The sequence below is a fragment of the Diadema antillarum genome, unplaced genomic scaffold, assembly GCF_040938485.1.
Source record: "Diadema antillarum isolate AM-2024a unplaced genomic scaffold, OU_Dant_1.0 seq00000565_RagTag, whole genome shotgun sequence".
Classification (NCBI taxonomy): domain Eukaryota; kingdom Metazoa; phylum Echinodermata; class Echinoidea; order Diadematoida; family Diadematidae; genus Diadema; species Diadema antillarum.
In genome coordinates this window covers 1,933,376-1,945,668 of record NW_027271504.1, presented here as the reverse complement: position 1 = coordinate 1,945,668, position 12,293 = coordinate 1,933,376, and the positions used below count along the sequence as shown (strand labels likewise).

The window sequence follows — 12,293 nt, the reverse complement described above, 5'->3', positions numbered from 1 at the left end:
TTCTTGACGTCCCCTCTTGCAGTCCACGAAGCTACGTACCAAGACCGTTGCCAAGACTCTGAATCCAGATTTCAACGAGACGTTGACCTACTATGGGGTCACGGAGGATGACCTTTCAAGAAAGACACTCAGGTGTGCTGCGTGTTGTTGTTGTTGTTGTTCCTGTTTTGACATTAGCCAAAATTGATTTAGTTTAAAATTGCACACATTCCTCTGACATCTGTTGGTGTATATGATTGTTTTATAGATTAAATTATCTACCTATAGGCTGCAAGACAGGCATGTCAGCTCCTGGTGCAAGTTTGATGTAGAATGTTTTTCTATTTTTTATGGTGACATAAAATGTTCCGAAATGTGCTGTTTTGTAATTCAGGTTTTGTTGGAATTGAACACAGACACTTATTCATATTATTGGCACTTTTACAGAATCATTAGTGATGTTTGACAGTCCTGAGTTCTCATCTACTACTCATCATTTTGTTAGTAATTTTACAGATCCTTGGGAAAAATTGGTTGTGGGTTAGACGAGGCTGTTACCTACACTTTGTGCCAAACCACGAATTGCAGGTTTAGAGTGTACTTAATCAAAGCAAAATCAAGAGTTCTGGATGTTTATTTAATGTGGCATGCATTCTGTTGAAACACCACATGTGTATTGGAGTTTGCTTTCTGCAATCGAATTGTGTGTTTCCCCAACTGTCTCTCTGCACACTTGCATGATGTTTTTACCAAATATTTAATGTTGCCAATTTGATTGCTGCATTTCTTTTTTTTTTTAAGTGTTCTTCTTTTTCAAAATGCAGAGCTTTATGCAGACTAATCTAGCTATTAGCAGACCATGTTGATATGTGGAAAGTGTATTTTGAATCAACTTGTAAATCATGTCTTCCTTTGGTGTCCAAGATTGTCGGTGCTGGACGAGGATCGGTTCGGACACAATGACTTCATCGGGGAATACCGGCTGCCTCTGAGGAAGCTCACACCATACCAGACCAAGTCGCTCAGTGTCTACCTGGAGAAACCACTTCCTGTAAGGTCGCAGGTCATAGGTTGTGTGTGCATAATATGAGTTATTAATCCTCCAATCTTTACTTCACTCTGTGTGTTTGACACATTAAATTGGGTGTTGATTCACTACATGTACCATGCATTTGTAAAGAAACAATTTCAAAGGCCAAGTGTGAAAGTGGTAGAGCTACATATTATTTGATGATAAGTTTTGGATCTGCTAAAGAATCCATCACCCAATAATCTACTTGTCTGATTTCTTTAATTGTTTTAAATCAATCTGTGACATGACATTAACTGCCTATTGTGATTCAGTTGAGAAGACCACAAGCTATCAGTCACAAGGTCCATGGTTCAATCCCCTGGCTGCAGGGGTTGTGCCCCTAGGCCATGACACTTTATCCCCATTGCTTTTAATAGTCCTTCGGAAGTGACCTAAAGCCATTGGTCCCATGGATGTTTGCGTACAAGCATTCATCACTTTTCTAGTGGCCACATAAAACAAAGTCAAACACTCAATTTTAATTCAATTCAATGAATATCTGATGTGTCTTTATAGAGTCATATATATCCATGAGACATTGCTCAAAGATGGAGAGCTCAACTGCGGTGACATTAATGTCTTCCTAGTCATGATATAACTTTCATTTTGGTGTGAAAATGCCATGTGGGTTAAAAACACCTCACTGTATGGGTGAATTTTGCTACAACAACAAACTTGTGAGAAGAACATTTTCTTCTGCCAAAACTGAAGTTTGTTTTGCAGTATGTTGATGATAGTATATTGATTTACTTTATGATAAAAAGGGGAAAAAATGATTTCTAGTGACAATCATCATCATCATCATCATCATTCTCTTATTGGAAGTGCGCTACAGAAATCCAAAAGACCACACCTCTTTTGATGATCACAACTATTTCTTGATTTGTTTTTCATTCTAGCTGGAGAAGGATGATGAGCTTGCTGGTGAGAGGGGCAAACTCCTCATCGGTCTGAAGTACATCAATGTCCGGCAGACACTGGTGGTCAGCATCATCCGGGGGGCGGGGCTGGCTGCCATGGACTCTAACGGCTACTCAGATCCCTATGTCAAAGTGTGAGTATTAGAGCTGAAACATAGTCCTCCGATTCTCATATCATCAGCTGAGAACCAGAAGGGCGCTACCACGTTCTAAGAATTGAGCATTTTAAACAATCAATTCTTGAAATAAAGTTTCTTCAATCAAAAGTGGGTAGATTTATAGGCATGGTTCCAAATATAGGGTAAAGTAGTGCCCTTGTAGTTTTAATTTCTTACATTCTACTGAAAATGAAAATAATTTGAAATTGACACCATATTGTAGAGAAGGTCGAGCTCTACAACATGATACCGATAAACAATACAACAACAAAAAAACTGCTATAAGGCCCTTGTAGTTCTCAACCAACAATATTGTTTTCCTTTGCTTTTAATCATAATTATGGTAGGTGTTGTACCTAAGAAAGATGGAGCTGTAGGAACTGAAATTTCAATCAACACCTTGATTTTTTGACAGGTATCTGAAACCTGATGCAGGAAAACGCACCAAGCACAAGACGGCGGTGAAGAAGAGGACGTTGAACCCTGAGTTCAATGAGGTGGGATATTTTTTGTTATGTGGGCAGTAATCAGAGAAAAAAAAAATGAAGAGGGATCACCAGAACATATTGAATAGCAAAAATGCAGGGAAATATTGTAAAGTTGGCAAAGGGCACTGAAGTGATAATGAGTCATAAAGATACTACAACTATAGGCCTACTGGTGATAAGGTTGAGAGAGAACCCCATAGTACTTCATGGTAGGCCCTACTGTCAGCCAGAAACCAGGATAATTGCTCATTATGCTGTGCCACAGTGTTCAAAACCTTGCCATGCATGGCATGATTTTATGTGGAAAAAGAAAAACTTGTTCAACGATGTGCAAGAGGGAAAATGGATAGGACATACATATAATATTTCCTAGTCCCAAGACAGAACTCCTGTAGAGCCTCTATAGTCATATCCCTTCTGTACCAGGTGTCGAACATTAAAAATAGTTAGTCTGAAACAAGTTATATGTTAAAGGTATTTGCAATCAGATATAGTTTTTCACATTAAATTGCTCGACCACTGCACAGGACAAAAGTGCAATGCTTTCCTTTTGTGCAAAACACTCAAACATATATAACAAAAACAAGCATAAAGATAATTGTTTCATGATTACTTTTTGTTGGTGCCATAGTAAGGACTCACTTGTCTTTCTGTAACAATATACATGTACATAACTATATTCAACATACAGGAGTTTTACTATGAAGTGAAACACAATGAACTGGCTAAGAAGACCCTTGAGATCACAGTGTGGGACAAAGACCTCGGCAAGGCAAATGATTATATCGGTGAGTGGGACCATGAAATACTTGCACACACTGCCAGTGATAAGAAATATTAACAGTGTGCAGACCAAAGTCTTGTGTTACTCTTGGTTTTGTTGAGAGCTCAAGTTCCATGCTGTCATGCACTCTTGTATCAGCAAATATGAAATATTTTTGTTGTTCACCCTCTAAAGTCACACATTGTTGATACACTGATTGGATAATTTTGTGCGTCTTCAAAGTGTTCTGATTTGTTTCAATGCATCTATTTGTGATTTTGCTTTGATTTGTGTGACAAAGCTAGTGTGTGATTTTGTTTTTAGAAAAGTTCATGAGTAAAATGAAAATCAACACTGATTATCTGCTAAATTCTATCCCAATATAAACCTTAATTGCCTTTGTACCTCAACATTTGTTCTATCATATTTGTTTTCCTAACAATGGTTTATTCAGAATTGTTGGCAAAGAAGGGCTTAAATTCAATAACTAACTTGCTTTGATTTGATGATGGTGAGGTTGCATATTTCTGTACATTGCCTACAATCTTAGTCTTAGTCCAATTCATTGGTTTAGTGCATATACAGGGAGGCCCAAAAAGAATGGGAACGCCTAAGATTTTTAATTACAGCAATATTGTTGCAAATATGTCATTACTTTGCATACTATTAAAAAGTCGTTCTTTTTCCAATACAATGACACCAAGTTATTTAATTTTGGTTGATGTGTTATGATTTTAGGACCATTTTTGTCAACCCTTGCAATTTTCAAAATGTGATCATTTTGCACTGTCAGAGATACCGAAAGCAGCGACAATTCGGCTTGTCATAGAACCAGTAGCGTTCACAATGTGTGGAATGTGAGGCGGACAATGACAATCACACCGTCCGCCCCACATTCCAGACACTGTGAACGCTACTGGTTCTATGACAAGCCGAATTGTCGCTGGTTTCAATATCTCTGAGAGTGCAAAATGATCACATTTTGAGAATTGCAAGGGTTTACAAAAGTGGTCCTAACATCATAACACATTAACCAAAATTAAAGAACTTGGTGCCATTCTATTAGAAAAAGAATGGTCTTTCCAATAGTATGCAAAATAATGACATATTTGCAACAATATTGCTGTAATTAAAAATCTTAGGCGTTCCGTTCTTTTTGGGCCACCCTGTATAGGCTCTGATTGATGTACCCAGGAAAAATTGGGTCAAGCATGGTACCTGGCTTGAGCTTAAAACTACTATTTTAAGTGATATACATGTACCACAGCCATGTATTGTTACTTATTAAAAGGAAAAAACGGGCCTTGTTGAAGATAATTAGCCGCAAAAGTCTTGCAACAAGGATTAAATTTTGCCTTAGATCAAAATAAGCTTATCCTTTGGTTTGGGTCACCATAGGCAGCTGCTGCCATTGGAAACCATTTTACTAGTCACCTGGTTGCAAGGATAACACTGAAAACATTTCTGGGTACTTTAGTCAGAAAATACAAAGTGCATTTGCTTACCAAAGAGTAAATGACATACGCCTGCACTTTAATGAGTTCTGTCATGTTTCAAGACCTTTTAAAACAGTTTCTCTTTTTTTAAATTCAAATCACCACAGGAGGCGTGCAACTGGGAATCAACAGCAAAGGAGAGAGACTCCGCCACTGGTTTGAAACCCTCAAGGGAGTCGACAAGAAGTATGAACGGTGGCACACTCTCTCAGATGAAATCTTCTCAGAAGATTAGAGAGGAAAAAACTTTCTTTCTCACAGAGAAACAAAAGAAATAGTGTTAGTTAACTCTATTTAATGTTCTAAAGAAAAATCCTGGTATGTGAAATATTTATATGAATGTTCAAGCACTCATGTTTATGAAATAGGATACTTATATCAGAAGCATCTTCATTCATGTGAAGGTGTAATATTTCCTCCTTGTCAAAGCAAGCTATAGGTAAATATCAGTGCAATCTAACAATCACAGGCATTTCAGTGAAACTCTTGAGGACAAATATGTTATCATCTTATAAGATACAAAGTGTCTGTAGATACATCAAAATATGCTAGATAGTGCTATCTACAACTTGTACCAGATAGTAAAAATTTTTGACATGCTATCTTGTGGCATTTTCCAGCCAGCATTAACAATCAACACATTCAGCATCACATTATGTCTACATTCCATTTCGAATTGTGCTACAGATATATCTGCTTAAAATACATTATGACAATCTCTGCACCCACTCTTAAACCAAGAAATCCCAGAGTGCGCCAACTTACATATTTTGAGTATGATGACTGCAGTACAGACTCAGTCATTAGGTCTGCAATGTCAGCATGAGTCTCGTTGCTCTCAGCTGAATTTCAACACATCCCAGCAGACAATACCAGAGTATGTCAGATACTTATCTTCCCTTTTCAATATTGTTTCATTGCTTGAAGGGTGATCACTTAGTTCTACATCTGAAGATATCGGTATTTGGTGCACCAACCAACGTTCTCTATATTTGGTTTCATCTCCTAAAAAAACAACAACCACATATTTTATCTTTTTTAGTTTTTATTGGATTATTCATTGTATCATTTTCCAAGATTTGTTGGTCAGATGGCTCGTAAAGTCACAAAGAGCACATTAAGCTATCAAATCGATCTTGTTTAGGTTCAGGTTGCAATTAATGATGCTATGCCTCATAAAATGGTATTTCTGTATGTAATGAAGGATGGGTGAGTAAGGAAAGCAATCTATTGTAGCCAGTAAGACTTTTCACGGGATGTTATCAGTCCAGTGATATATGTTTTTGTTTTTTTCTTCAGCTGTAGGAATTCCATAAAACATTGCCAAACTATGAAGTCATGAAATGCTAAATGAAAATGGTAGAAGAAAAAAACTGAAAACAGGAGATGACATACAAGTAATATTTTGCTATTGTGGCCAGTAACACTTTCCACAGGATGTTGTCAGTCCTGTGATATATGTTGTGGTTTTTTTCTTCAGCTGTAGGAATTTCATAAAACATTGCCAAACTTTGAAGTCATGAAATGCTAAATGAAAATGATGGAAGGAAAAAACTGAAAACAGGAGATGACATACAAGTAATATTTTGCTATTGTGGCCAGTAAGACTTTCCACAGGATGTTGTCAGTCCTGTGATGTTTGTTTGTTTGTTTTTTCTTCAGCTGTAGGAATTCCATAAAACATTGCCAAACTGTGAAGTCATGAAATGCTAGATGAAAATGATGGAAGAAAAAACTGACAACAGGAGATGACATACAAGTAATATTTTGCATAAGTTATGAAGGAAAGCAGTCAAACCTATTCAATGGACAGCTCTTCTGTTAAAACTCTCACAATTAATTCAGATGGTTAAATTTGGTTTGTTTGACTGATTGCAGCAGCAGAACTGCTAAACATGCACTGACAAGTCATATTACCAGAGACATTAATTAACCAGGGCAGTTCAGAGCAAAGTTAGTTCGGAGTTAAATCAAAGCCAAAATCCCCTGGAAGTTTTAGTCACCAAGTACGAATGTACATGCCTCTCATACTGTTTGTCATAAGTTCTCTTTATGAATACAAACATTCATAGATATCTGTAATATTACAGTACAGACTGATATCAGCCTCGGTTCTCTTGTAGACAGAGATAATTAGTTAATTAATATATTATATATATCATATGTAATTAATTATACAATTAATCATGTATATATAATTAATTATATATATATATATATATATATATATATATATATATATATATATATTTAAATCTGGGTAATGAAAAACAATCTATGCTTTCTCATACTTAATTGTTTAATATTTGAAGAGGAATGATGCAGACTTTGAATCTTATCTTCTCATTTTATGGTATTTTTAAGGTGTAATATATATAATTTATTTTTCATTGATAGGAATGCATCAAATGAATTATTTATTTTGAAGAGAGAACTAGTCCAGCAATTCAGTTCAGTTAAAACCAATTCAAATTGCCATTTCCCATAGCATCCCATGCAGAAATTTTTAACATTTGAAAAAATTCTTAATTGGTCAATTTAGTTTTGTCCCATTTCCTCATGTCCAGACTTTTGTTTATTAAGGGAGAGTGTGATCAATCAACATTTTATTTTCATCTGTATACCAATTTCTATGGCATGAAATTTGACACAAAAAATACCAGAGCACAGATTTTCCAGATATTCTTATGTTTACTCTCATATGTATTTGTAATGCTTTTGTAGAACACCAATTTCCATATCTGATGTAAGCAAGCATGTCTGACTTACATTATCACTGTATGCGAGAAGGCAAAAATAGTCTAAACACTTCATGAAATGTGTTGAATTGAATTGATGTCTTGATTAGTTTGCATCTTTTGATGATAGGTGCCAATTTGTTTAGTAAATTACATAACATGAGTGATTTATTTCTTATACCTGTTTTTATCTCAATAATTCTTATATACACCCTTATATTCTTATATTTCATTCATTTCATTTAAAAACATAATTATTTGATTCATCAATATTTGATTTATTGATTCATTAATAAGTTTTCATGGAGGTACATTGAACAAATGCTTTGCTGAAAACATGCTAAATTTATGCTGTGAAAAATCACCTGAGGGAAACAGTTAATTTTGTTGATTGAATTATGATAGACATACGAGTGTATTTTGATATGGGACTTGATTTGATACAATTGAAATGTGGAAGTAAGAGTATGTATATCTATTTGTTAATTCATTCATTTATTCTTTCACTTATTGATTAATTGATTAAGTGATTAATGAAGCAAATAATTCATTCATTACAGGTACTTTTTGTGCCTCCGCCACAAAGTGGTGGTGGAAGCATTATTTGATTCTGCAGCTTCATTGGTTTAGGGAAGGACAAAAATGTATATTGCATTATTATAGTGAGTATATGGTGGAAATAAGTATATGAAATTCTAGCAATTTACTACAAAGACGGAGATAGGAGCACTATTCATGAACATTGTGCATTTAGATAAATGACATTCAATTAAATTTGGGGATTTTCTGAACTTAAACCTAGGCACATGAGCACTATATACATGATTACACACACACACACACTGGTTGTCTCAATATTTCAACTTTTACATTTGATTTTCAGAGCAGAAAGAAGTGAAGGGATTGAAATTTACACATCACAATACTGAATAATCATGGCTTATTAGGTATTCAATAAAAGCCAAGGGGATGCATGTGCTTGATTAATTTATTGTGTTCAGTCATACTCTGAAACTTACCTTAAGTGTCAAAACAGAGAGGCACTTTCAAGTTTGACTTTCAGAGGATGGAAATTGACTGAAATCAAAACAGCCATTACCCATAAAGCATCGCTCTTCACAGTGGAATTTCAATTTCAATTTCAATTTATTTTCATTTTTCTCAAGAAAATATACAAAAAATACAGTTATACAGCTCAAGAGTTCCAAAGTATAGATTAGGTAAAACCTTCACCTGAATATACAATTGTCTCAATGTGGAAATAAACACAAAGTTCTGTTTACAGTAGTATTAAACTGTATTAGAAGCATGAGAGTTCACAGTCAATTGCCAATAACATTACAGTGAAATTCTTTCAGAAACTGTAGGTTATACTGTGGTATGGTTAATGGGTTTTTTTTTTTTCCCAAAACACCTGGAAATAGAGAAAGAAAGCTCATAACCACAACCCATGACTCTGTGATGCTTCACTTGATATATGGTATTTTCCATATCAGCAGGTTGTTAGTTACTATGTGTATGGTTATTGATAACTTATGGCATATGTTCCACCCAGTTAGTTTATAATTATATTAGTGAAACCCTTTTTGTTGTTCAATCACAGAAAAGTAGTTTAAAAATGTAGGTTTTTATAGGTGTTGAGGCACAGGCTATATCGCACATGTGTATAGTTTAGATGTTACAGAGTCAGAGACTCCAACCCCAACCACCTTCTGATCTGGAGATTCTCCCGCCCGAAACCCCTAGCAAACGGGAGACTCCAAGTTGATGTGTGCGAAGCGCGAAGTTCCTAGGATTCTAGATGTTCTCTGGTGCTATCTAAGGCTTATTTTTTCAACATACGATAGAAATAAGTAAGAAATCCTTTCCACCGGGAGACACAGAGCCAGGGCGGGAGAAATCAAATCTCAAACGGGAGAACGGGAGATTGTGCAAAAATGGGCTTTCGGCGGGAGATCTCCCGTCGAAAACGGGAGAGTTGGAGTCTCTGCAGAGTACTGGGTACCCATATTCTTTCTCTCACATGTATATAACACCATGCATGTAGACACAAATGTAACATTTTAGTGTAAATTTTCTATAACAAAAAAAAATGCTGCCATTTGGCATCGGTATGCTGATGTTGCCAAATTAATGTGTAATTTGTTTGAGCACATACCGGTAATCAGAAAATATTTGTAATTATGTAAGGCAGTTTGCCCTTAAATGAAGAAAAGAAATGAAGCTGCTCTAAGCTTAGTGTTTGTATTTCACAAAGATGCAAATATTAATTTCTAGCAGAATGTGTGCTTTATCAGAAATTGTAATCATTATATTTGATTGAATGATTATACATTTATCACATTAAAGGAGGGAAATACTCTACTTGATTAATTGATTGTGGAAATCCAAGATGGGAAATACGCAAATAATGCCTATGATACAGTGCTATGTCATGTAACGATGACTTTTTACATTTTCTTTTCAGTTTCTTTTCAATTCATCAAAGAAAATAACAGTAGAAATGCATTGTAGTCGAAACTGATGCCAAACACTGAAAATTACAGGTTTTCTTCTTGTCAACCTTTTGCTTAAAACAAAACAAACCATAGGCTTTCATAAATTTATTCCCACAGGTCATGCGTGTATGAAGAGCAAAGGGTGCAGATTTAAGTTGGTTGAGTTGAATATTCATACTCAGTATTTGAAGCCCATCTCCAAACAAATCAAGTTTTAAAAGCTCACATGCAAAAGTCAAGTTGAAATTCCAATTAAATAATAATAATAGTAATAATGATAACTTCTGGGTTTTTTCCAAATCCTGTTTTTTTTTTTAAATTGTGATGAGAGGCATTGCAGGATTTCTAGTTGTCCAATATGAAGATATATATTATCCTGATGGATAAGACTATAGCATTATAGAGCTCAAATCAAGGAGCTTGTACTTAATTGCTGTAATAAGTACATTTGATGCAAGTGAAAAAGGATGTAAAATTCAAATTTTGATCACAAAGCTTTGGCTCTCTGCTTTATATGCAACTATACAGAACACTAAAACTGTTGTACACTGCCTTCGGTTCCTACAAAGCCTGCTGCTGATGATGGTAGGATTGCACACACACAGTACAATAACCTGCACTGCAGTTATACCCTACCCTACACTACACTACACTTCACTGCACTACATTAAACTACACTACACTACACTGCACTACACTACACTACACTACACTACACAACACAACACTACACTACACTACACTACACTACACTACACTACACTACACTACACTGCACTACACTACACTACACAACACAACACTACACTACACTACACTACACTACACTACACTACACTACACTACACTACACTACACAGTTCAGAAGCTCTCTTGTCTAGTTTGCTCCTGCATTCTTGTTGAAGATGGACAAATAATCATTACTTGTCAGGCATTCTCTCAATAATTGTATTCTACTTGAAAACTAAAATGGAAATACCTTTTGGTGGAATATGCTGGGTTCACAAAATACCTTTAGTGGTTCAGAAAAAAAAGTGTGATAGTATTATAGTGATATGAAAATACAAGTCATATACACACCTGATATAGACTCTGAAAGCTAACAAAAACAATATCTGTTAGTGGCCTGTAAAGCCTTCAGAAAACATGTTTTGATTTTCCAACAGATCTTAATTGTGTCATAGTGATTGAAGGATACAAATCATACACTGGCACTCTTGTATTATATTTGTTTAAAGACTGGTGAGCATTTGTCAATGTGTACACGTACAGATTCATGTGGGATAATAAAGCCGACTTCCAATGCTAGTGTAGAGCTGTTTAGGCTAGTTCACTCTCCTACTTTAATGCATGGTCGAAACTGTATCAATGGTGTTTTAGTGTCAACGCAGTTCCACTATGATGCATATTTTAGCGTATTAGTGTATTAAAAGTTTAGAATGTTAATCTGTCTCCCCTATTGAAATAAAGAGTCTACAATAAACCAGTTTATTATTACTTATAGGCAGCTACACTATTGAAATGTTATCTACCGCAAATCAAGAGGTCTGTTGCGTACTTTGTTCCATCTGCAAATTTTAACAGTGGATTGTATATTCTACAAAACATGCAGTATACTTATGTGTGTATCTCTTTGATGCAATATGTGCTCGTTTCCATTGTATACCTGCATTCAATGTGACTGAAATGTAGTAAGAAAAACACTTTATATGAAAATTAACATTCCTATGTGCTAACACTGTGGCAAATCAGTATCTGTTGGTGACATATTGTGGGAAAAATGTAAATAACTAGATATAGGTGCAAAATATACTATAGGAAATTCTCACCTGAATTTGTATCTTTGTGAAAGGAAAATGGAAAAAATGAAGCAAAAAAATATATATATATCATATTAAATATTCATTTCATGTGCCTTGATGCCACACAAGGGTGTCCAACCTGTGATGTATAGCTATTAGATACTTGCACTTTCTGTGTACATATGATAATTTCATGTCTGGGGCAGTAGTAAACTTCACAATAGAAAGCTCCAAAATGCTACCCTCTAAATCTGGTGCACAGCATCATGTATGTATGTGTATGTGTGTGTGTGTGTGCTTGTGTGAGTATGAGTGTGACTATACATTAGTATGCAGCAACATGCTCTGCGGTCTTTTTTTAATCACTGGAAATCTGATA

The 12,293-nt window shown here is 35.3% G+C and overlaps 1 protein-coding gene across 1 annotated transcript in view; it reads left to right on the top strand.

Annotated features, from left to right (window-relative positions):
- Positions 1-5,111, top strand: part of LOC139735163 (rabphilin-3A-like) — a 78,662-nt gene extending 73,551 nt beyond the window's left edge. The window contains exons 11-16 of the mRNA XM_071645924.1: positions 23-132; positions 904-1,030; positions 1,951-2,105; positions 2,545-2,626; positions 3,309-3,405; positions 4,984-5,111. Coding sequence (XP_071502025.1) covers positions 23-132; positions 904-1,030; positions 1,951-2,105; positions 2,545-2,626; positions 3,309-3,405; positions 4,984-5,111 — 699 coding nt within the window. The remainder of the gene's footprint in view (positions 1-22; positions 133-903; positions 1,031-1,950; positions 2,106-2,544; positions 2,627-3,308; positions 3,406-4,983) is intronic.
- The last annotated feature ends 7,182 nt before the right edge of the window (positions 5,112-12,293 follow it).